Genomic DNA, 23,575 nt, shown 5'->3' on the forward strand with positions numbered 1-23,575 from the left:
TGGCTGGTGGCTGCCGGGAGGAGCATCCCCTCCGTCTGTCACCTCCCTCCCCATCCCTGCAGGCCCTAGTGCCTGGCCGCTGTTGGCCTTCCCCAGCCCTTGGTGGTGAAGCTGTGGACTGTGTCTACCGGGGAGCCCAGGTGCCGGCTTCTCCGTGCAGCCCCGCCTCTACCCAGCCCGGGGGCGGGGAGGGGGGGTGCACCCAGGCCTGTTGATTTGCCTCCAGGGTCTCTTTCCTTGCCCTCCCCCCCATCCTACTCCCCTCCCCTCCCCTCCTTTTTTCCTCCCTCCCCTTAGTAGCTCTGACCTGTCACCTGGCTCTTAAATCTAGCTGTGACCCTCAGCCTCTCACATTTGGGCTCTTCCCGGCTCTCCTTTTGCTCTTATTTAGGTCTTCTGCCTTCAAACACTCCCCTTCAGGGTCCTCCAGAAAACTCCTATTCATCCTTCAGGACCCCACTCAAACTTCGGCTCCAGCTTTCCCTGGTGCCCTCCGGTGGGATTTTTCACTTGCCCCTATTTTGTGTCCTCCAGCAGTTTGGAGGCAGTTAGGATGACGCCCTCAGTGCAATTGCTGCTTCTTGGGCAGCTTGGGGGTGAGGGTAGGAACCATGACTCATTCATCTTGGCATTCCAGAGGCCCTGGGGGACGCCTGGTCCACAGTAGGGGAGAATAAGAGGTGTTGAGGGCCTTTCCATTTAATCCTTATATTTGTCCTATAAAGTAGATGCTCAATTTGTAGAAAGGGAAACTGAGGCTCAGGGTGTGCAAGTCACTTGCCAAGGCCACACCGCATTTAGGTAGGGTAGTCAGCATTTAAATCCATTCTTGCTGCTGACAAGCCAAGAATCCCGCTGGACCCAGCTTTCGGCCCTGCTGTGGGACCTGAGCCTTGCAAATGCCATGCAAATGATTTGGCTCAGAGATGGGGGGTCAGGTTTGGAGATCACTGGAGGTCCACACTGAGTGCGGGAGGCAGAGGTGGTGGTGAGCCTGCCTCACTGTGCCTCATCAGCCTGTCTCCTGAGAGCATCTCTTCCAGCCGGGGCTTGCACACTTCTGAGGACGAGGAGCCCACTACCTTTCATAGTGGCCCATGTTGACTGAGACCGTTCTAAGGAGGGAGACATCACACAGCTGCTGCCTGCCTCCCTGCCACCTCCGCTTATGGACTCTTAGCTCTCTTAAGGGCACCAGAGCACAGCTGTGTTCCGCATCACTGACAGCTTTTAGAGCCCACCTGTTCCTGTTGTGTTTCCCTCCACCGTCTCCCATCCTTGGGTGCCTGGGTCAGCCAGACAGGAGCTAAGTCTCATAATGACTGGTGACTGACTGGCTCCCACGCCCAGTGGCCCTGGGGACGGGCCCGGAACTATTTCAGGGTTTGCCCTGATCCTTCCCCTTCCACAGCCTGGAAACTGCCAAGGGCCTAAATATAGAGGCCCTGCAAGTAGCCAGGCTGGGAAGGAGAAGTCAGACAGGGGACCAGCCCGGGGGACTCATCAGGGCAAAGGGCACTGGGCAGGGCTTACAGGTCCCAGCAGCTGGCCAGCGATCAGGTTGGGCCTCTGGCCTCAGCAGACTCTTGACACTGGCTCCTTCGCCCCCCTGTGACCCAGCCCCCCACCCATCCTGCCCTTGCACACCCAGGCCTGTTCAAGCCTCCTGGCCTTTGCCCACCCCAGTGACCTTGCCTGGACCACAAGCCCCAGACCTCACTGAACATTCAGAGATCCATTCACTGAGTGAGAACTGTGCTGTGGGCACAGCTGGGCTACAGGGATGCCAGGGGTAGAGGTAGAGGTGGGGTAGAGAGGGTCCACCCATGTTTCCCTCCTTCCTGGTGCAAATACACGTCGTGCAGCTGTGGGGGCCCTGCTGCCCAGCCCAGCTCCTGGGGCGCACAGGGCCCTGATTGCTGGAGGCCTGGGGTCCCCTGGCTTTGAGGTGGTGGGATGCAAGCTTGGGTGTTCCCAGGGGCTCTCTGGAGGAAGGAGCTCCTAAAGGACAGGGGGAGGGGTTACAAGCCGAAGAGCAAGGCGTCTAGGGCAGTGCCTATGTTTGCGGAACCCCTCCCACGGGCTGGCCCTCATAGAAGGTTGGGGACCCAGGCAGCTGTGAGCGCCGTTGCCGACACTGTGCTGTGTGGGGAACTGAGTCTTGGCAGACATTTCCGCTCAGCATCAGGAGGACCTTTGGACATCTTTGCATCTTGTGGCTTCCTCTTCAGGAAGAGCCCCATATGAGAAGGGAAGCAGGACTTCGAATTTCCCCAACCTCCAACACGCAAATACACTTCCTTTTAATGGACACTGGGCCTGAAGATAGGCCTCACCCCCTTACTTGCCTGGGACCAGCCCTGGGCCTGGCTGGAGCTGCCCTCCCCCCCAGGAACCCTCCACCAACGGAGACCAGGGCGCCTGAGCAGTCCCGGATGTGTCTGCCCCTTCCTTCTTTCCCAGGTGGCCGAGATCTCTGGGGCAGATTGTTACATTTGTTCATTCATTCATTTATCTAGCAAGCATTCCTGGGACCTTTGTCCTAGGTCCCCGGGGGACACAAAAGTGGCCCCCCGCGCTCAGGGGGTTGGGGGGGATGGCAGCTGAGGATAGTACCTCACTAGCAGTCCTGGGATGGGCGGAAAGATGGAGAATTCGCAGGCAGTGGGACCCAAGGAGAGTCCCCTGGGACTGGGCAGGGCTCTAAGCAGGAGTGGGGGTGGAGGAGAGGAGGCTGAGGCTGAGGCTGGGAGGTGGGCCACGCAGTCCAGGCTGAAGGAGCAGCAGTAACAAGGGGCAAGGGTTCAAGGGCTCAAAGGAGAAAACGGGCTGACTTGGGTGCTGAGGATGGGGAATTCTCCAGCTTGCCAGGGCCGTTCCTTGGGCGCTGTCACAGGGCAGGGTGGGGGGAAGGGGTGGCAGGAAGAGGCATCCACTCCTGAGCAGGAGGGGCAGTGAGCCGTTTCTCCCCTTCCCCTGCTCCTGGGCATGGGGGCCTTCGTGCCACCCACACTGATGGTGGGACACACGTTTTGGCCTGAGGAGCCTTCAGGCACCAGCCCAGGACCCGGTACCTTGGCCTTGATTGTCTTTTTCCTGGGTCACCGAGGGGAGGGCTGAGCAGCCTGGGAGCCGCTGCCGTCACCCTGCCTGTGGCTGGCCGCCAGTCCACCCCTCCCTGGCCTTCTGTCTTGCAGCACCGGCAGCAGCGACCCCTACTGCATCGTGAAGGTGGACAATGAGCCCATCATCAGGTAGGGCTGCAGCCTGGGTAGTGGGGGTGGGGGGCATAGAAGAGCGAGGCCTTGGAGCATCTAATCCCCTGTCCCCCCCACATCCTGCCCCAACGCCCTGACATGCCTGCTTGGAGGTGAGAAACCCCGATGACCTGTAGCTCCTCATGCTAATTACTGACCTTAATGTCCATTCAGGGATTATATCCAAGGGCTTCTCACCAATTCTGCTCTTTTTTTTTAATGTTTATTTATTTTTGAGAGACAGAGCGTGAGCAGGGAGGGGTAGAGAGAGAGGGAGACACAGAATCAGAAGCAGGCTCCAGACCCTGAGCTGTCAGCACAGAACCTGATGCAGGGATCAAACCCACGAACCGTGAGATCATGACCCTAGCCAAAGTTGGTGGCTTAACCGACTAAGCTCCCCAGGCGCCCCTAGCTGTGATATTATTAAGTCGCATTTGCAGATGAGGAGCCCCTAGGCTCAGAGAGACCAAGTCACTTCCTCAGGGTCACCTACCTAGAGGGTGGCAAAGTCAGACTGGAACCCAACTTGGCTGACCTCAAAGCCAGAGCTCCTTCCTCCTCCCTGGTCCTTGCTCTTCCTCCAGGTTCCCAGTCCCTGAGAGACTCCCGCAGTGGTTAAAATTTTTTTTAATTTTTTAAATTTATTTTTGAGAGAGAGAGAGAGAAACAGTGCAAGCAGGGGAGGGTCAGAGAGAGAGGGAGATACAGAATCCGAAGCAAGGCTCCAGGCTCTGAGCCGTCAGCACAGAGCCTGACGCAGGGCTCAAACCCATGAACTGTGAGATCATGACCTGAGCAGAAGTCGGACGCTTAACCTACTGAGCCACCCAGGTGCCCCTCCCGCAGTGGTTAAACCCCAGAAAGGTTGTACCCAGAAGGGCCACTTCCCGGATGTGCCTTTGTCCATGGACTCCACGATTCTGGGCAGGATCTTTGTGGTCCCGTGCCCTCTGTCTCTCAGGCTTCTACCTCGGACTTCATGGTCAGAGCTGCCCTGCTGTTTGGCCCACCTGAGCGCCCATTGCTGACCCTCAGCCAAGGCTGATAGACTCATGGTTCTTGTCCCCACTGCAAACAGAACCCCAAGTCTTTTGCCTCATTCCTTCCAAACCTCGATACCAAGAGGAGGACAGGCAGGATGGCTCTGGTTGTCTCTCTGACAGACAGGGAAACCGAAACACCAGAGTTCAAGTTACTGGAGAAGCGGTTGAGGTGAAGGTGGTACCCTGAGCCTTCCTCTGGGTCCTTGGGGGTCTCAGCTCCACCCTACCCCCACCCCACATACCCTGCTGAGACTCATGAGCAGAAGGCTCTGCCCTGAGGGGTTTGGCCAGAGCTGGGAGAGGCTCTGCTCATGCAAGACCTCTCTGGCTCAGACTCTGGACCATGGTTCCCAGGCCCCTCAGGAAGACTGTCTAGCTCCAGGGTCAATTTGGCCATTCCCCTGTTTCCACCCTCAGTGAGTCTGTTCAGCATCAGGAGCCAGAGTGAGGATGGAAGGCCAGGCTTCTGGTCCCGGCTCTGCCACAGTCCCCTTATGGGACCCGAGGCCAGTTATGGCCACCTGTGGTCTCAGTTTCCCCTGAATGGAAAATGGCCTGCGCCCTACCCAGGGCAGAGAGGAAGGTCAGGAGGGAATGATTAATGGTGGGCAGTGGCGTCTAGGACGAGGAAAGCCATCCAGTAGCAGAGCACTCGTCCCCGGGAGTGGAAGAGGGTGTGGAGAAAGGTGGACTTAGGTCACACGGCCATGTCTTGCCACGGCCAGGGGCCTGCGGGTGGCCCAGACAGGTGCTGAGGGTCCTCTGCTGTAGGACAGCCACTGTGTGGAAGACCCTGTGCCCATTCTGGGGCGAGGAGTACCAGGTGCACCTGCCGCCCACCTTCCATGCGGTGGCCTTCTACGTCATGGATGAGGATGCTCTCAGGTGGGTGGGCCCCGCTCTCTAGCTGGGGCCCAGGGCCCGCCATCTGCCCCTCCCCATCTCACCGCTGGAACTGCTGGTCGCTTTGCATCCTCTTTACAGCCTGTGGCGTGAGGGGGAGCCCAGAAGGGTCTGGAAGGGATCGGGGTTTGAGTGTGGGTGTCTGTGGGGGCGGGGGGAATTCACTGTACTCACCCCACACTGTACTCATGCACGTGCAGGAATACAGGCGCAGGGGTGCTGGGCTGTGCGGGGGACAGCGAGCCGGGGAGCCTGCAGAGCACGAGCTTGGCTAATGCATGGACACGCGTGGTCACCCGTGTGCAGAAGTGTGGCACATGCCCACGAGAGGGCCCAGAAGGCAGGGCGTGCGGGAGGGTCGTGGGTCCTGCTCCAATAGGCTCCTGCGAGGGAGGGGAGCGTCAGCCTCCCTGCTCTCCACAGGGCCCCCAAACTGGGCAGGAGGGGGGTCCCAAGCTCCCCACAGAGCCCTGCCCAGCTCTGGCTCCCTCTCCATCCTCCAGCCGGGACGACGTTATCGGGAAGGTCTGCCTGACCAGGGACACCCTGGCCGTTCACCCTAAGGGTAAGATCCCCGGAGGGAGCCCGTGGCCTGCTCTTGCCTCCCCTCCCCTGGCCTGCCTCCTCTCTTGCCCCACTGCTCCGCTCGTCCCTGGCCTTCTCCCAGTTCTGAGACGTTTCTTCCAGGTGCTTCAGGGCCCATGCCCAGGAAAAGCCCCATCTGCCCGCCCTAGGAAGGCCTCTGGCCATCTCCTGCACCCTGGCCTCTGGGCCCCATCCTGCCCTCTGGCATCCCCCTAGGGCCGAGGGGGGCTGCTAGTGGTGGGATCTGAGGCCTTGGCAGGCAGAGGGAGGGGCCTCTCTATGCTCCATTGCTGAGGTGTAGAGACCCCTCCTCCCAATCCATCTGGCTCTTTCTGTACCCCTTGGGGGTCCCCCCAGCTTGGGCCTCAATGCCACTCTGTCCTAAGCCTGTGAGGGGTCAGCCTGTGGCTGGGCTAGGCCCCTTTGGTGATTGCTTGGGATGCTGACATACGAAAGGGTCACTGTGTGACCCGGGGCCTCCTCTGGGCTGGGTCCCTATCTGCCAGGGAGGGTTCGAGCCAGGAGCTCTCAGACGGCACAGGTCCTGCTTGTTCGAGCCCCTGTGACTCTCCCGGGGCCTTCCCGGCACACACCTGCTCCTGTCTGTGAGGCCAGGGCAGGCGTGCGAGGGTGGGGGGACTTTGCTGACTCATGGAGCCTCTAGGCCCCTGCCAGGCCAGAGGCCTTTCCTGCCCGCTGCCCCTGCCCCCTCAAGGTCCAGGGGCCCAAGAGATGCTGTTCTCTTGTTGCTTCTCCATCTGGGCTTAGCCCCTCCTCCAGCAGCTGTAGACAAGAGCCACTGTTTTAAGATGGAGAAACTGAGGACAGAGAAGGCAGTCCCGTCATGAGTCAGAGTCAGAGCCCTCACATGCCGTGTAGCGCAATAGTAAGGACTCAGGGGTTGCCAGATTGGGGTGCTCATCAAGCCTCTTCCAACTGCTGTGGTTCAGCTGCTGAGCCTCAGTTTCCCCATCTGTCATTGGGGAAAATAGCCCCTGCCTCACAGAGCTTGAGAGGACCCCAAGGGGATTGCAGAGAGGCCTTGTGGTGCCTGGTGGGGCCAACAGAGAGGGCCAGTCACCGCTCCCCCTCCCCCACCGCTGAGCTGCTCATCCTATAGGTTTCAGTGGGTGGGCGCACCTGACGGAGGTCGACCCTGATGAGGAGGTGCAGGGTGAGATCCACCTGCAGCTGGAGGTGGTGCCCGGGCCGCGGGGCTGCCGGCTGCGCTGCTCTGTGCTGGAGGCCAGGTGAGACGGAGGGTGGGGGCAGGGGGCCCCACACAGGAGGACGTGTCTCTTGGGGGAAGGGGTGATGTTCTAATGCTGGAGCCCCGGGCATCCTAGAGGGGACCCCAAACTCTGAACATGCAGCCCCAGTGCCAAGACCGGCTTCCACTGCTTTTAACTCCAGCATGAACTTGACCTGATATGGGTGTGGATATGTAGGGGGTGGGGGGTGGAAGGAGTTGTGGAAAAACTCCAGATGGCAGGGGCGGGGTTCTCTCCAGGAGAGACAGTGACTTGGGTGGGAAGGTGGGCCTGAGTCACCTGTGACAGGGTCCCCCTCCCCCCCGGGCTATTTTTAGCTGCACGCTCCCCTCCCTTCTGGGCCTGAGTGTGAGTCACACTCGCTGGATGAGAAGCGCCTTCCTTTCTGGCTCCAGCCCCCCTCCACGGGGTCCACGTGCGTCCCCTCGTGGGTGGGTGGCTTCCCTGGGCTTTATTTTCTGTCCTGGGACTGGGATGCGGAAGAGCCACAAGCACATGGAAAATCCGTGGACGGGCAGAGGCACGGTGCCACCCCTCACGCTGTCACCATCCCCTCCTCCTCGCTCAGCCTCACTCGGCTCCCACACACGCTCACACCGGCACACACATTCACAGGCTCATCCATGCTTGGGGACACAGTGGCCGGGCTGGCCTGTCCACTCAGCTGGTGCCTGGGTGGGAGGCCTTGGCCCCATCGCCCCCAGCTCAGGCCCTGCTGGGACCCTGAGAGGCCTACGAAGCTGCCTTTGTTGCAGAGGCAGAAAGAACATTTGTCCTCATCTTTCTGGGCAGATCCTTGAGGCCAGGCTCTGGGGTTCTATTAGAGGGTTCTGAGGAGGAACGGAAAGCAGGCGTGAGAGGTTTTAAGCTGAAAATACCAGAAAGACCAGCAGCCGATGTTTACAGTAAATGGAAGGGTGGGCTTTGTTCTTCCACAAAGGGGTCTGAGCTGGGGGTGCAAGGCTTTGGGCCTTGCAGAGGGCCAACTGTGGAGAGAGGGCAGTATGGCCAACAGAGGCTGCTCACCAGCCCCTCTTGGCCCTGCGGGGCAGGCCTTCTAGAAGCCCATGATCTCAATTGTTGGGGTTATCTTCTCCATTCTACTGACAGGGAAACCGAGGCTCAGAGAGGTGACCCCAGCTTAGGCCTGCCCTGGGAACAGAGCAGCAGCTGGTCCTCACCTCCCAAGTCAGAAGATCCCTAGCCTGGTGTGGGGTGATTGCCCAGCAGGCCCGGATGACCCCCCCGGTGGTGCAGTGACTGTCTGGGGAGGGGCATGTGACAAGTGGATGCTCTGCTCCCCCCAGGGACCTGGCCCCGAAGGACCGGAACGGTGCATCTGACCCCTTTGTCCGAGTGCGCTACAGCGGCCGGACGCAGGAGACCTCGGTGAGGGGCTGGGGAGGGGGCAGGCGGGCTCAGGGTCTGGCCCTCGTCGTCTGGAAGGTCAGGCTGGGACTGCGGTCTCACAGAAGCTTGGGAAAGCGGGGTGACCAGTCTGAGGGCAGCCCTTCTGGCAGCAACCCCTGCAGCCCCAGCTGGCTTTCCCTCCCAGCCAGGCTGGTCCAAGACAGCCAGTGTGGGGTCCATCTGCACAGTCCAGGGGCTCCCCACGCTGTCTTCCTCACCTCCAGGAAATAGCTGGGGTGGTGGGCTCAATCCTGGCAGGGGGAGAGGGCGGAGTCCTGCTTTCTCAGTGCAATCTGCTACTTTTTTGCTGTGTGGCCTTGGACAAGTGCCTTACCCACTCTGAGCCCCAATTTCTTCCAATTCGGGGAAGGTTTGAACAGGAAGTCTATACCTTTCCTGCTGCAAGTCCCCTCAGGGATCCCAAGTGGGCTGTTTGGAGGTGGCTGGGCCTTGGGGACCCCCCACTCACCCCATTTTGGGCAGATTGTGAAGAAATCATGCTACCCACGCTGGAACGAGATGTTTGAGTTTGAGTTGGAGGAGGGGGCCACGGAGGCGCTGTGCGTGGAAGCCTGGGACTGGGACCTTGTCAGCAGGAATGACTTCTTGGGCAAAGTGAGCACCCTGCCCCCTTCTGGCTGCACCTGCCCCTGCCTCCATTCCAGCACCATCCTCCCACCTCCCCTACTTCGCCACCCAACTCCACCCTGCTGCTGCTCCAGAGGGGTGCTCCCCAAAACCAGCCACCGGTGCCCAGGGACCCCAAGAAGGGACTCCTCCGCCCACGGAAGAGTCGCTGGAAAGGAAGAGCGCTGAGGGTCCCAGCCCCAGTGCGCATCCTCCCACCTCTGCCTTGCCCCCAGGTGGTGTTCAATGTCCAGAAACTGTGCGCGGCCCGGAAGGAAGAAGGCTGGTTCCGGCTGCAGCCCGACGACCAGTCCAAGAAGCGGCGGGGAGAGTGAGCCTGGGGCTCAGTGGGCAGGGGGCGCTGACAGTGGGCTCCGGCAGGCAGGCAGGCAGGCAGTCAGGGCTGCGTGTGGTGCGGGGGAGGGGCCCACGCAGCCGCAGCTTGCTTTCTGCGCTTGCCTGGCGGCCGGGGCTCCCTTAGCCTGGCTGGTCCTGCCGCCTCTATGTCAAGTCTCACAGCCTTTGACCCGGCCCTGTCCTCCAAGGCAGTGCAGGGCTCCTGCTTTTCACCTGCTGGCAGATTCTGGAACAAGCCTTCAGAACCCTTTCCCTTGAAGGGTTTCTTTGCAGACCTCAGCCCAGAATTCGAGTCCCTAGAGTTCTGACCGCCCCCCCCCCCAACAATTCTCTAGGAATAAGGTTGCCGGATAAAATACAAGCTGTCCCCTCAAATCTGAGTTTCAGACAAACAGTGGACCATTTTTAGTGTGAGTATGTCCATGCGATGTTGGGAGACAGACTTCTACTAAAGAAATTCAGATTTAACTGGGTGTCTTGTATTTTTATTTTGGTAAATCTGGCAACCCCCTCCAGGAAGCCGTCTGGCCTCCTTGTGCACCACTCAGCCCAGAGGTGGAGGATCAGCAGTGTCCCCCACCTTAGATGGTTCACCCTCTCTGTCTGCAGAGGACCCCAGATACCCCATTCCTACCATCAGTGGGGCGGGCGGGGGTCAGGCTGGGTCCCAGCAGCAGGTATGTCCATGGAAGCACCCATTTTGATGACGGCTTCTACTGTGTTCGAGGCCATGTGCTTGCCACTCCTGTGTATGCTAGAAGCATCTGTCCTGTGCTTCTGGACACGGGGGCCTCACAGACATGGGGGCCTTATGGACGGTTAAGCCTTGGTCACCATCCTCCCCAGGAAGGGTCGGAGCGGGGAGCTTGGCAATTAGATCTACTGTGGCAAATTGCTAAACCTGCTTGAGCCTCAGTTTCCCTTGGCAGGTGGTTGTGCCAGTTGGGGATTTGCGTCCGGTGTGAGGTGCATGCTTGGAGGAGCTGTTCTCTGAGAGAACAAATTCAAGGCTGGGGAGCCCCGTGTGTCCACATGGGTCAAGTGCAGAGTCCAAGGCGCCTAAAAGTGGCGGGGGGCCAGGCTGTGAAAACGGGTGGAGTTGCCTGGAGTTTGGAGGTGGGAAGCCTTTCAGAGCAGAGAAAGCACCTTGGGGAAAGAGTCAGAGGGGTGCACAGGGAGCTCGGGATTGGGGGTGTGGGGGGGACTATGGAGGCAGTGGGGGAGGGGGCACGGCCCAGGCGGCCTGGGTCCCCGGTGGAGAGATCACAGGCTGCCCGTTCCAGGGGCAACCTGGGCTCCTTGCAGCTGGAGGTGCGGCTGCGGGACGAGACGGTACTGCCCTCCGGCTGCTACCAGCCCCTGGTGCAGCTGCTGTGCCGTGAGGTGAAGCTGGGCGCCCAGGTGAGGGGGCCCCCAGGGCAGGTGGGAGGGTCCAGGGACAGCGGGCCTGTTCTCCCTGTCATTCTAAACCTGCTCTGAAGAGCAAACTCTCAGTTCTCAGGATGGCAAGGCACTAACCGATGCCCAGGGCCCCTCACCATCCCGTGGGAAAACACCCTCCCTTCCCCGTGGTCCTCCGAGGCCCTCAGAGACAAGAGTTTGGGTTCCCCTGTGTGTCTGATCTAACCCTGCCTCTTCTTGCTGCCCCCTGCAGGGCCCAGGGCAGCTGATAGCACTTATTGAGGAGACAACGAGCACCGAATGCCGCCAGGATGTGGCCACCAACCTACTCAAGCTGTTTCTAGGACAGGGACTGGCCAGAGACTTTCTGGACCTGCTCTTCCAGCTGGAGCTGGGTCGTACCAGTGAGGCCTGGGAGGGTGGCCTCTCTGAGGGTGTGGTGGAGAAGGGAGCGTTAGCCAAGGACTCCAGAGATGCTGAGGGGAGAAATCTGGGAAGCCTTCCTGGAGGAAGCTGCTGGGTCTGATGAGGGGGGCAAAGGAAAGCACAAAAGGCAGAGGTGGGGCAGTGGGCTGGGAGGTGGCAAGGAAGTACTTTACCGAAGGGCCAGCTTAGAGCCCCCAGCCCCAAGGTCCTCTGTCCTCCCCAAAGCCTGGTCCCTCTCCCAAACCCCCTACCCACTAGAACATCTACTTGTAGGTGAAGCTAACACCCTGTTCCGGAGCAACTCTCTGGCCTCAAAGTCCATGGAGTCTTTTCTGAAGGTGAGGTTGAACCATATATGGTCTTTGTTTCATAGATGAGGAGACAGAGATTCAGGAGGGCCAAGAGGCAGAGTGGGGCTTAAACGATAGTCTCCTGTGTCCAATTCCTTAAGGCTAAGAATTGCTTTCATCCGTCCATGCAGTCATTCACTCATCATTCATTCCTGTGACAGCAGTTCGTCACGCTGTCCTGAGCAGACCCAGCAGGCAGATGGGGGGGCGGGGGGGCTGGGAGGGCTGGCTGGGAGGTCGGCTGCAGGGAGAGGGCAGGCAGCTGGAGGCGGGAGACAGGACCAATGCCACTCACCGCCGCCCCCAGGTGGCTGGAATGCGGTATCTGCACGGCGTCCTGGGCCCCATCATTGACAGGGTGTTTGAGGAGAAGAAGTACGTGGAGCTGGACCCCAGCAAAGTGGAAGTCAAGGATGTAGGGTGAGGCCAGGGGTGATCCCTGGGGGCGGGGGTGGCAGGCCCTTTATGCAAATGTAGGTTTTGGCTTTTTCTGCCTGGGTCTACCTTTCGTCCCTCTGCCCACCTGTGCGTTGCCTCTGTGCCCCCGTCTAGGCTGCTGCCTTACTGTGCGTGTCTCCAGCAGCCCCTGTGCAGTCATGTGCGCGGGCGCTGACCTCGACCTTCTTTTGCGGGCCCCCTGTGGGCCAACGCAGGTGCTCCGGGCTGCACCGCCCGCAGACCGAGGCCGAGGTGCTGGAGCAGAGTGCGCAGACGCTGCGCGCCCACCTGGCGGCGTTGCTGAGCGCGCTCTGTCGCTCCGTTCGCGCATGCCCCGCCGTGGTCCGCGCCACCTTCCGCCAGCTTTTCCGGCGCGTGCGCGAGCGGTTCCCCAGCGCCCAGCACGAGGTGCGCCCTCTGCCGGCGGGGCTGGGCGGAGGGAGGGAAGCGGCGGGGAAGGGGACGGCTCTGGGGTCCGGGGGCGCCGTGGTGATGGTGGTGGTGGTGGTGGAATAAGCTCCTGGCAGAGTCGTGGGAGGAGGGAGAGGCGGGGACAGCACCAGAACCTCGGGGAGTCCAGCCCCTGCCCTCCTGCACCACCCCCCAGAACGTGCCGTTCATCGCCGTCACCAGCTTCCTGTGCCTGCGCTTCTTCTCTCCCGCGATCATGGCACCCAAGCTCTTCCACCTGCGGGAGCGGCATGCGGACGCCCGCACCAGCCGCACCCTGCTCCTGCTGGCCAAGGTGCGGGCCCGTGGACACTGGCTAGATGCCCAGCCGGGTGCCCAGGGGGCCCTTGCCTGGACAGCAGTGTGTCCCCCACTGGCTCCAGGAACGCCTGTAGCACTGCATTTTACAGTTTACAAAGCTTTCACCGATCTCCTGTGGTTGAGGTAACAGGTCCCTGAGGGACAAGAGGTTACCCAAGGCCGTATAGCCTGTGTGTGAATGGGGGCCTTGTCACCCCCAGCTCTACTTACTCGCAGGCTGGGGTTGTCATACCCGGCAGAGCAGGCTGACATTAAACCTGCTGTGAAAGGCCAGTCTGTTGGGCTCAAGTAGCCTCAATTGTCCGGTCCCGAGGGTCTTCAAACCCCCTGATGTGCTCAGCCCTGAGTTCCAGTGGGGATGGAACGGGCCCCGTGAGCACAGCTTGTGCCGCCTCTGCCTCCGTTTCTACAGCGGGAGTAGCACAGATTTGGTGGCGGGGCGGGGGAGGTTGCAGGGGTGGGCCCTTGACCCAGCAGAGCGCGAACCCCCCAGGCGGTTCAGAACGTGGGCAACATGGACACGCCAGCTTCCAGAGCCAAGGAGGCCTGGATGGAGCCGCTGCAGCCCACCGTGCGCCAGGGCGTGGCTCTGCTGAAGGACTTCATCACCAAGCTGGTGGACATTGAGGAGAAGGAGGGTGAGCACTCCCCGAGAGATCCCTTGTGACCGCCCCAGGCACACGGTTGCTCCACCCTGGACTGGTGGCCGCGCCCACACCCGATCCTCCTACGGCCCCGCCCACAGCCTCCAGCTCTTGTGTCCATCCTATCCGGTCCTGTGTCCCCATCTACCTCTATGCCTCTTTGGTTGCATCCACAGCCTCTTGATCATGTTTGGCCCCCTCCCTGCCCCATGGCCTTGCCCACTGCCGCCTGTGCCCCTCGAGGCCCAGCCCACTGCCTGCTGCCCAAGGCCCTATTTGGACCTGCTCTCTGGGCTCACATTTTGCCCTCCCTTCCTGGCCCGCCAGAGCTGGACCTGCAGCGGGCGCTGAGCTTGCAGGCACCGCCAGTGAAGGAGGGGCCACTCTTCATCCATAGGACCAAGGGCAAGGGTCCCCTCATGTCTTCCTTCAAGAAACTCCACTTTTCTCTCACCACCGAGGCCCTCAGCTTCGCCAAAACGCCTAACTCTAAGGTGGGTGAGGAAAGGGGCGGGCCAGTGCGGCTCCGAGGGTTCATAACACCCCGGAGGCACCTGTCCGTGTCTTGGAGCCCATACCAGGGTCTACTGGGATCCGAGAATAAAGCCAGGCAGGACCCGGTTCTGGTGTCAGCCACAGTGTCTCTTGAGACCCATGGGACAGAAGCTTCTCTGCCCCAGTGACAGGGGGCAAGGGGCAGGCAGCGGCTGCAGTGTCAGTCTTGGTTTCTTGGTACACAAATTGGGTGGGGGGCTGAGGGGTGCTTCTGGGAGATCAAGGAATTAGTGAGGGTCTGGGAGGAGTCTTGGTTTCCAGCTCCTTCTGCCTAGGAAGCGTCTTGGCCTCTCTCAGCCTTGGCGCCTTGGCCTTCAAGTTGAGGATAACAGTCCCTACTTCCCAAGCTGTCAAGGGTAGAGGAGATGGTCTCTCTGAGGGGGCAGAGCCTGGACCCAGCACAGGACAAGGCCTTGGCCAGCAGAATGACTGAGGCCCTGGGCTGGTCTCCCATCAGTGCTTTTCTCCCAGGAAGGGCGGAGGGCCATGCTTCTTGGATGGACCTGCTGAGCCCCAGGTGGGCCAGCCCGGCCCCCAGGCAGTCAGACGCTGGGGATGGTTTGCCGGGGATGTCCGTCCCAGCCCCGAGCAGCCGATGGGGGAACTGAAGGGATGAGGGAGCTCCCTGGGTAACCCCTCAGCCCGGGCCTCTCGCTTTCCAGCTTATTCCACTCTGAGCAGCTGCCTGGCCACTGAGTCCCCTCAGCAATTTCTGTAGCCTCAGCAGGGCCCGGCAGGGCCTTCCCTCATCCCCTTCTGGGCTCAGCATTGAGCCCGGCCCTGTTGTGGGCACATTCCATCGGTCCCCCTGTGCAGCACCACCCCCTCCCGCCTCCCTTCTGTCTCTTTTCCAGCAGATGCACCCCAGAATGGGCAGCACATCCTCTGTCCTTTTTTTTTTTTGACTAAAAAAAATTGTTTTTAAATGTGTAGTTATTTTTGAGAGAGACAGAGACAGAGCGTGAGCAGTGGAGGGACACAGAATCCAAAGCAGGCTCCAGGCTGTGAGCTGTCAGTGCAGAACCCAACGCGGGGCTCCAACTCACGAACCATGAGATCATGACCTGAGCTGAAGTCAGACACTTAACTGACTTAGCCACCCAGGTGCCCCTGATTTTTTAAAATTAAAACAAAAAATTTTTTTTATTTTAGAGCACATGTGAGGGGGACAGAGGCAGAAAGAATCTTAAGCAGGCTCTGTGTTGAGCCTGGAGCCTGATACGGGGCTCGATCCTATGACCTGAGCTGAAATCAAGAGTCAGCTGCTTAACCGACTGAGCCACCCAGGCGCCCCTCCATCCTCTGTCCTTTGGGAGGCCCCGGCCTGGGATGGCTCAGATCTGTGTCCCCAGGGCTTCCTTCTGGGTTGCCCCACTCCTCCCAGGAGACGGCACTGCCCCTCTCTGCTGGTCCCTGAGGCCAGCAGGGGTTGGTGGGCTAGGATGCCAGGCTAGGGGCTGTGGCTGCTCTCCAGAGGGCCATGGGGACTGATTATTTGTGTGCTAAGGGCCCCAGCAAGCTCTGACGGGAGACACAAGGGGCTGGCGGCCACTAGCACAGGCTCAGCGTCAACACTCGAGGCCCCTGCAGGGACATGGATCTGTTAGGTGCAGAACTTCGCCCCTTCGTCCCTTTTGTATTTTACCATATTGGATGACAGCAGGAGCGGGAAGGGGCCCGGAGGTGGATTGTGACTTTTAAAGCTGAGGAAGGTAAAGGCAAGCTGGGAAATTATTCATAAGGGAAGAGGCACAGGGCTTGGTCCTGTCAGGTGTCACCTTCCAGCCCTGGGGGATGCTGGAAGTCCAGATGCGTTTCCAACGCTCAGACCTCCTGGGACCACTGGGAACCCTCAAGAGGCCAGGCACTCGGTCACCATCTCTCTGCACTGTGTGTGGCTGAGGTCACCCCCAGAGCTGGGTCCTCTGCGCCAGCTCCTGGTCCTGCCGATGGGGAGGCCAAGGCCCAGGACTGGGAAATGGAGGGGCCCCAGCTGGCACCCTGAGCCTCCCTGCTCTGCCCACTCCAGAAAAGCGCCCTCATCAAGCTGGCCAACATCCGGGCGGCAGAAAAGGTGGAGGAGAAGAGCTTCGGCAGCTCGCACGTCATGCAGGTCATCTACGAGGACGATGCGGGCAAGCCCCAGACGGTCTACCTGCAGTGCAAGGTGGGGGCCGCGCGGGGGGCTCTGGAGGGGAGGGGCGCGGCGGGAACAGCCACCTGGGGGGTGCTGGACAGAGGCCCTAGTGAATCTCCTACCCCTTTGTTGGCTACATCAGCTGCAGCAGGGTGTGAGATCTGGGGTGTGCGTGCCTTGTGTGTCTGTGTCCTGGACTTTGGGGGCCTGGGGGCTGTGCCCGTCTGTCCCCAGGCCTGTCTGGGTAGCCACCTGCAGGTCTGTGTGTGGCCCAGCAGATGGACACATACATTCCTGTGATTTAGAGCTTCACGTTGTACACGTTTGCAGGAAACTGGATTTCAAAGTCTGTGTGTCGGTGCTTGGGTGTTTGTATGAACACGTACTAATCACACATTTATGAATGTGTGGCTCTGAGTGCACGCTCACACACTGCCTTCTCATCTCTTTATGTCTTCTTTCATTTGCTCACTCACGCATTCGCTCATCTAAAATATATTCATTGAGCACTTGCAAGGTCACCGGCACTTCTCCGTGGCAGAACACAGCCTTGTCCCCGTGGAGTGTGTGTCCCGGGGGGCAGATGGATGTCAGACAAACATTTAAAATGTCAAATGGTGCCAGTGCCTTCAAGGGCACTAAGGAGACTTAGGGAGGGAAAGTGGGGACAAACTAGGTTCCCTGGGGCGAGGGTCCCAGATGGGTGGCATTTGAGCAGGGCCGTTGTGAAGGAGAGAACGCTGAGGGGGGACACAGGGAGCAGGAAGGAAGGCTGAAGTCAGCAGGGTTAGGCTTGTCCTAGGAAGTGACTGTCCAGAGCCACAGGGGGAAAATGGTGACAGCGGGGCCACCACGCATCGTCAGCTGGGGGTACACTGCCCAAGGGATGGCTAAGGGGGCTGGTGGCGGCCGCAATCCAGGTCTGCTCATTGGCCCTCATGCCTGGGAGTGAAGAGAGGGAGGGTTTCCCGGAGGAGGTGACCTCTGACCACCCCCGTGTCCCATGCAGTGTGTGAATGAGCTGAACCAGTGGCTGTCAGCGCTGCGGAAGGTCAGCATCAGCAACCCTGGCCTGCTGGGCTCCTACCACCCTGGCGTCTTCCGCGGGGACAAGTGGAGCTGTTGCCACCAGAAGGACAAGTCAGGTGGGAGAGGAGGCCGGGCCCCCTGCCCTGCACCCGTCCACACAGGGCTCGTGGCCCCGGGCCCTGGCTTGCTGGCCGGGGGCGGGGGCGGGGGGGGGGGCACCTGTGCGCCTGCAGGAACTCCCGGGTGGCAGGCAGCCCTGGGGGCGCTCTGGGCCAGGAGGGTTCCGTGACAGGGTAGTTTGGGAGATGCCGTGGGGTGTGTCGCCTGTGGGTACATGGAAGGCCCTGAGGAGGCCTGACCAGTTGGGATCCCACTTCTAACCCCCTGTCGCCCAGGGCTCGCTGACCCCCTTGACAGGAAACGCTTCTCTTGCCCTGTGAGTGAGGCTCTTCGCAGAACCTCATTCCAGGGAGCACGCTTTAGGGATTCCCTGCCGATGAGGGCAAGAGAGGGCCCCCGAGTTTGCACATTCCCACCTGGCAGCCGGGCACCGGAGCTGTGGGCGGGGGGACCCTGGGCATGAGAGGGCTAGCGGAGGAGCCTCTGCTAGAACCTTCGGTGGTGACGGAAAGGGCGTATATCTGTGCTGCCCAGTACGGCGCCTGTGCGTGTCATGAGCATGCGTGCCCGGACTTGAAATGCGACTAGCGTGGCCCAGGGACTGACTTTTATGTTTGTTTTAAATTTTATATAATTTTATTTTATTATTATTTTTAAATGTTCACTCGAGAGAGAGCATGAGCAGGGGAAGGGCAGAGAGAGAGGGGACAGAGGATCCGAGGCGGGCTCTGAGCTGACAATAGGAAGCCCGAACCCATGAACCGCCAGATCATGCATGACCGAGCTGAAGTCAGATGCTCAACCAACTGAGCCACCCAGGCACCCCTAATTTTATGTAATTTTAATTAAATTTCAATGGATTTGTGTGACTAGTGGCTACCCTGTCAGACAGCTCGGTTCTGGAACTGTAAAGATCTTCCTCCCTTACCTCCATCTGATTCACAAAATTCTTGCTCCCCAGGCACAAAAGACACTCAGCCCGCAGAGGCCCTGCCCCCAGGCCTGGCACAGGAGGCCCCGCCCCCAGGCCTGGCACAGGAGGCCCCGCCCCCAGGCCTAGGACAGGAGGCCCTCGGAAGCTGACCCATGTCCTCTGGCCCAGCCCCGGGTATGGGACTGGGCAGTGGCAGGTCTTTCCGAGGGTGTTGCTGGTCTGTTGGCCTGACTTGCAGCCACTGGCTTTGATTTTGGTGATAACCCTTGTCATTGGTGAGGGGGGCTCCCCAGGGCACTAGGCAGCAGGGTCTGGGAGCCCATTTTATGGAGGCGGAAACAGGCTTAACAAGGGCTGGTACCTCTGTCAAGGTTGTAAAGCCAGCAGGTGGCAGGGCCAGCTCATTCCAAGGCACAAACCCCTCAGCTTCCCTTCTCATGACCCCACAGCTCTAGGCCACTCCCTTCTTCCTTCCAGAAGGTTGTCCAGCCTCCGAGTTGTCTCCAGTGCAGCTTCCCACGCTCTGCCTTCGTGCGTCTCAGAGCTCAGGAGCTGAACCTGAGAGAGATGAGCTGCTGCCCCCCGCCCCCAGGATCCCCGAGCCCATTCCTGTTCCTCTCTGGGCCTCAGTGTCCCCACCTGCACTAGTACGAAGTTGGACGTAAGCTCTCACAGGGCTTGCTCACAACCCTGCCCTCTGTGTGCCCCCAGATCTGGGCTGTGACAAGACCCGGTCACGGGTGACTCTACAGGAGTGGAATGACCCTCTCGATCACGACCTGGAGGCCCAGCTCATCTACCAGCACCTGCTGGGCGTGGAGCCCGCCCTGCGGTGAGGAGGCCCGTGCCGCCCCAGGGAAAGTGCCAGGCGAGGCCCAGTGCTGGGACTCAGGCTCAGGGCTGCTCGTGTGACTGGTCTCCCCCTTCGGATCAGGCCTAGCCCATTTCTGCCTTTAGCAGCCACACCTGGGGAGGGGCACATAGGTCTCTGTGGCATGAGGCAGCCTAAGGTTAGGACAAAGGTCCGTGGGCTGCGGCAGCCCCAGCCTCCCAACCTGTGCAGCCTTCCCGTCGTGCCCTTGGGGCTCAGGGATTGTCCTCAGCCACCTCCTTAATGCCCTGGCTCTCAGCCCCGGGTACCAGCCCCGGAAAAAAACGGGGTGCAGGGGCCCTACCCATGGACTCAGAATCTCTGGAGGTGGAGTCCAGCATGGGAATAGTCTTCAGGGCCCAGTGCCTCCTATGAGCACTGCCTCCCTGAGTCTGCTGGAGAGGGGTCAATGTTCTCTCCCCCACCCCCTCCCCGGGCCCTGGTTGGGTGGTGGCCATTGTCCCTGCTCCTCAGTGACTTTTCCTCATTTCCAGCAGTTTTCTGTCTTCCTTAAAACCCTTCAAAGCTCGTGCGGTCAGATTAGAACTGCTCACTCCCCTGTGAGCCACAGTCATCAGTAGCCCCCAGGCCACTTTGCAACCACCTCCTTTCTGATGGTGTGGCCTCGTCACCAGCTCCCTCTCCACCTCTCCTCTGGCCCCCTTGCTCGGTGACGTCATCCTCCACCTACAGGATGAAGCCACCACCCTGTGTTTTCTGTTCCTGGGACCCGAAGTTATCTTTGATTTTTTTGAATGTTTATTTATCATTAAGAGACAGAGAGAAACAGAGCATGATCGTGGGAGGGGCAGAGAGAGGGGGAGACACAGAATCCGAAGCAGGCTCCAGGCCCTGAGCTGTCAGCACAGAGCCCAGGGTGGGGCTTGAACCCACAAACCATGAGATCATGACCTGAGTGGAAGTCGGATGCTCAACTGACTAAGCCACCCAGGCACCCCAGTTATCACCCATTTAAGCCAGGAAGTGGCACAGATTCAAACCCAAGCCATCGTTTGTTCAGGTGGTCCCACCACGGGACCAGGATCCACGGTCCCAACCACAGCGCCTGCCTGGAGAGCCCACTGTACCTCCAGAACCCCTTGGCCACCCTCCTCTCGTTTGCCCACCTCCTTGCCACCCACACCACTAGACCTCCTGCTCCACCAGCACCTCTGATCCACTGACAAGGTGGCCTGTCCTTAGCCCCTGCTGTCCCTGCTTCCCGTGGCTGCTGTAACCAATTACTGGACACTTGGTGGCCAGAAAACAGCGCAGATGTAATCTCCCGCAGTAAATGTTGAATAAGTGAATGAGCGGAGCAGGTAAGGGCCCAGGCCGAGCCCCCAGGACCTAGAAGGCATCTGAGGAAGAGGAACCCGTTAGAGCTTAGCACAGGGTCACATCCCTTCTAAAACGGATTAGGGAGACCATCAAAAGGGCCCAGCCAGTCGAATTTCCAGCTAAGGGACTTCAAACATGGGGTCCACGTGGTGCTGTGCTCCCTCCATGCAGGCTCACAGGATTGTACCTGAGAGGGCCCAGGGGTCTCTAGTGGACCCCAGGTAAGAACCGTGCTTGAAATAATTGTCAGTTTCCTGTTCCCATAAGAAAGAAGCTAGTTCCAGGGCCAGTTAATTCTGGGGATTTTCAGGCCCCAGTTGGTCCTTCTCCCCAGGGCAGTCTGTAACAGGAGGGGTGCCTTCTGTTGACCCCTCCCCCACCCCCCTTTTGGAAGTGGGGAGGATCGGAGGAGGAGGCTGGAAGTGGAAAAGTGGCAGGGGAACCAAGACCTGGGGCTCGGTTTCTTCCTCACAGACTGAAAGGGTAAGTCCTCCACTCCCAGAACCCCCCTCCAGCTCAGGAGGCCCACACTGGGCCACCCAGCCTTCCTGGCGAGGCCACCAGGAGCCCTCACTCTGCCCTCCCCTGTAGGGAGAAGCACCGGGAGCTGAGCGCGGGCACAGAGGCAGGCTCCGTGCTCACAGGCCCTGGTGGAGGTAGGTTGCCCAAGTCTGGACTCCTGCAGCCGCCTGAGCTCCCTTCAGGGCTGCTGTGCCGGTGGGGGTAGGGGTGCGGGAAAGTGCCCGCAGGGGAGGCCCTGCCCGCCCTGCCCTCATCCTGCATCTGCCTCCAGCCCCTGAGGACCCACTGGGCCAGCTGCTGCAGGTGCTGCAGGACCTCCAGGAGGCCCACAGAGCCAGCCCAGCCAGCTCGCAGCCCTCTGAGCCCAGCCGCCTCCTGGAGCTGCAGACGTGAGGCCTGCCTGCTGAGCCCCCTGCGGGAGCCCCCTGCCTGGTGCTTGGAGACCCCCTGATGCGCTTCCGGCTCTTCACTTCAGTCCCCCTCCCTGGGGAGTAGGGCTCAGGGCTCTCCTGGGCTGGGTGAGTGGGGGGATGGGGGGGAACAGGGCATCCGGAAGGCCCATTGTTGCCCACCCCAAGTCTCTAGGGGACTTGGGGAGCTCCTGCTTCTCTGCGAAGCCTGGCTGCTCCCCACGGGCGCTGCAGCCCTCACTGCTGCTGGCCCAGACTCCGGGGACCCCGCCTGCCCAGGACAGACCTAGCCAGAAAACACCCCTAGGATGGCCCCTGCCTAGTAGACTGATGCGCCTTGGGCCCGGAGAGGTGGGAGAGGGGACATGGAGCCTAGGGGGCCAGCCCTCGACCTCAGCAAGCATCCCCTTTGCTCCTGGCCACCCCCACCCGCTCCCCTGCGGCCACTGCCTGGGCGCCCTGGGAGAGCTTCGCGGTGCTCCAATAAACCTGCTGTGACTGCCTGGGCTCTGGTGACTTGTGATGGGCACTGGGGGAGGGAGTGGGCCTGGGGACTCCAGTGGCGCCTTGCGGGTGGTCATGGATTGGGGCCACCAGCATTAGCCCTTGTGTGTTCCCTCTGCCCCCCCCACATCCTGGGGGGATTCCTTTCTCCCCACAACTGCTGTCCCCAACACATCCCTGCGCCCCACCACTCCATCCCCCACAGGCTCCTGACGTGTCTCCCTTTCCCTTTTTGGCGCAGGGGGCGCTCAGCCTGTGCCCCCCCCCCCAGCAGCCCCCTGTTCTCTGGCTACTTCCTTAGGGCCTCACACAAATCCTCACACCTGTTGCATCTCCTTGGGTTTCAAGAACCTGGCGGTCAGGAAGTATGGACCCCAGGGTCTGCTGTGCCCTAACACAGAGTGAAGGGGAAAGAGGTGTGCACGTAAGGGACTGCTACAGTAGAAGCCTGGACTTTAACCACATACACACTGCCCAGTGGTGTCACCCACCGCCCTGTCTTCCAAAAGGGTCCCAAGGTGGGGTGGCTGCTGCAGCCCGATGGGGATTACACAGAAGTGCCTGGCACTGTCCCCACTGCCCATGTACCCCCACACCCTCAGGTTCTCTCAAGCAGGGAATGAGGCCCCTGATCCCCACCCAGCCAAGTAGCATCCTTGGCCCAAACTTTCCCAGGATGACCCAGAAGGGTGGGGGTTACAGCCCCCGGGCATCATCACCCTCATTGCCTTCCATTCCTAGCCAGCTCAGGAGCTCCGCACCTACTTGGCCTGCTGTGGCCTGGCTTGGAGGCTGGTGCCAGTGGCCTGCGCTTCCTCACCCCCAGGAGCCCAAGGTTCAAGGAGGAAACGGCCCCTCCCAGGAAGTGGTGTGGAAGCTCCAGGTTTCCTTGTGGGGGGCAGGGGGCAGGCCTCGTCACCGGCTAAGGCGTCTATAGTTTATCCGAGACCCAGGCCCTTGGTTCAGACAGTTCAGGTAGGGCCTTTAAACTAAACTAGTAGGGGTGCTTGGGTGGCTCCATCGGTTAAGCCTCCGACTTCTAAGCTTCCAACTTTGGCTAGGGTCGTGATCTCCAGGCTCCTGAGTTCAAGCCCAGGTGGGGCTCTCTGTTGTCAGCACAAAGCCTACTTTGAATCCTGTCCCCCTACTCCTCTCTCAAAAATAAACATTAAAAAAGATTAAATTGGGATTGGGAGAGATCTCAATAGCAGTCATCTCACACACACACACTCACTGACTCACTCATTCACTTACTCTCTCTGTAGTCTGCGAAATACCAACCAAAACAGACTCGTACACTTGACCCTCCAAGCTCTTCTCTCCTCACTGGAGACACCTGTCTGGTCCCCAGCCCTCACCCGCTGTCTGGCTGACAAGAAGCTCATTAGGACCCAAGCCCACTTGGCCAGCCAGCGACAGCACAGCCCGGAGGGCCCGTGGCAGGCAGCTTTGACGGGCTTCACACACAGCCCTCTGGCCCGAGGACCTGGAGCCCGTGAGGCCCCCCGCCGGCCACAGCAGTCCACTGCGCCCCGCCTCCACCCTCCATTCGAGGGCCTCGCGCTGGGTATTCCGAGGGCACATTTCCAGAGAAGATCAGGGACCTGGGGGGCGGAGAGGGGCACATTCCCGCTTAGCCTGGTGAGGCCGTCTCAGTACGAACAGA

General features: G+C 60.2%; 1 protein-coding gene across 6 annotated transcripts in view; it reads left to right on the forward strand.

Moving 5' to 3' along the window:
• Positions 1 to 21,911, forward strand: part of LOC115298993 (ras GTPase-activating protein 4) — a 23,575-nt gene extending 1,664 nt beyond the window's left edge. The window contains exons 2-22 of one of the 6 annotated variants that reach the window (XR_003911927.1): positions 3,198 to 3,254; positions 5,075 to 5,188; positions 5,710 to 5,771; positions 6,912 to 7,041; positions 8,370 to 8,451; positions 8,956 to 9,087; positions 9,336 to 9,430; positions 10,740 to 10,857; positions 11,111 to 11,261; positions 11,557 to 11,621; positions 11,941 to 12,053; positions 12,287 to 12,479; positions 12,679 to 12,816; positions 13,336 to 13,480; positions 13,814 to 13,980; positions 16,071 to 16,208; positions 17,188 to 17,323; positions 18,973 to 19,093; positions 20,154 to 20,956; positions 21,065 to 21,129; positions 21,267 to 21,287. Coding sequence is in view for 4 of the 6 variants with exons in the window: in XM_029948223.1 (XP_029804083.1) it covers positions 3,239 to 3,254; positions 5,029 to 5,188; positions 5,710 to 5,771; positions 6,912 to 7,041; positions 8,370 to 8,451; positions 8,956 to 9,087; positions 9,336 to 9,430; positions 10,740 to 10,857; positions 11,111 to 11,261; positions 11,557 to 11,621; positions 11,941 to 12,053; positions 12,287 to 12,479; positions 12,679 to 12,816; positions 13,336 to 13,480; positions 13,814 to 13,980; positions 16,071 to 16,208; positions 17,188 to 17,323; positions 18,973 to 19,093; positions 21,065 to 21,129; positions 21,267 to 21,388 (2,349 nt within the window). In the remaining 2 variants the exon portion in view is untranslated. Of the gene's footprint in view, positions 1 to 3,197; positions 3,255 to 5,028; positions 5,189 to 5,709; positions 5,772 to 6,911; positions 7,042 to 8,369; positions 8,452 to 8,955; positions 9,088 to 9,335; positions 9,431 to 10,739; positions 10,858 to 11,110; positions 11,262 to 11,556; positions 11,622 to 11,940; positions 12,054 to 12,286; positions 12,480 to 12,678; positions 12,817 to 13,335; positions 13,481 to 13,813; positions 13,981 to 16,070; positions 16,209 to 17,187; positions 17,324 to 18,972; positions 19,094 to 20,153; positions 21,130 to 21,266 lie in introns of all 6 variants that reach the window. The other 5 variants (XR_003911926.1, XM_029948223.1, XM_029948221.1 and 2 more) reach the window with 5 other exon arrangements.
• The last annotated feature ends 1,664 nt before the right edge of the window (positions 21,912 to 23,575 follow it).

Source organism: Suricata suricatta, chromosome 8 (assembly GCF_006229205.1).
Source record: "Suricata suricatta isolate VVHF042 chromosome 8, meerkat_22Aug2017_6uvM2_HiC, whole genome shotgun sequence".
Lineage (NCBI taxonomy): Eukaryota > Metazoa > Chordata > Mammalia > Carnivora > Herpestidae > Suricata > Suricata suricatta.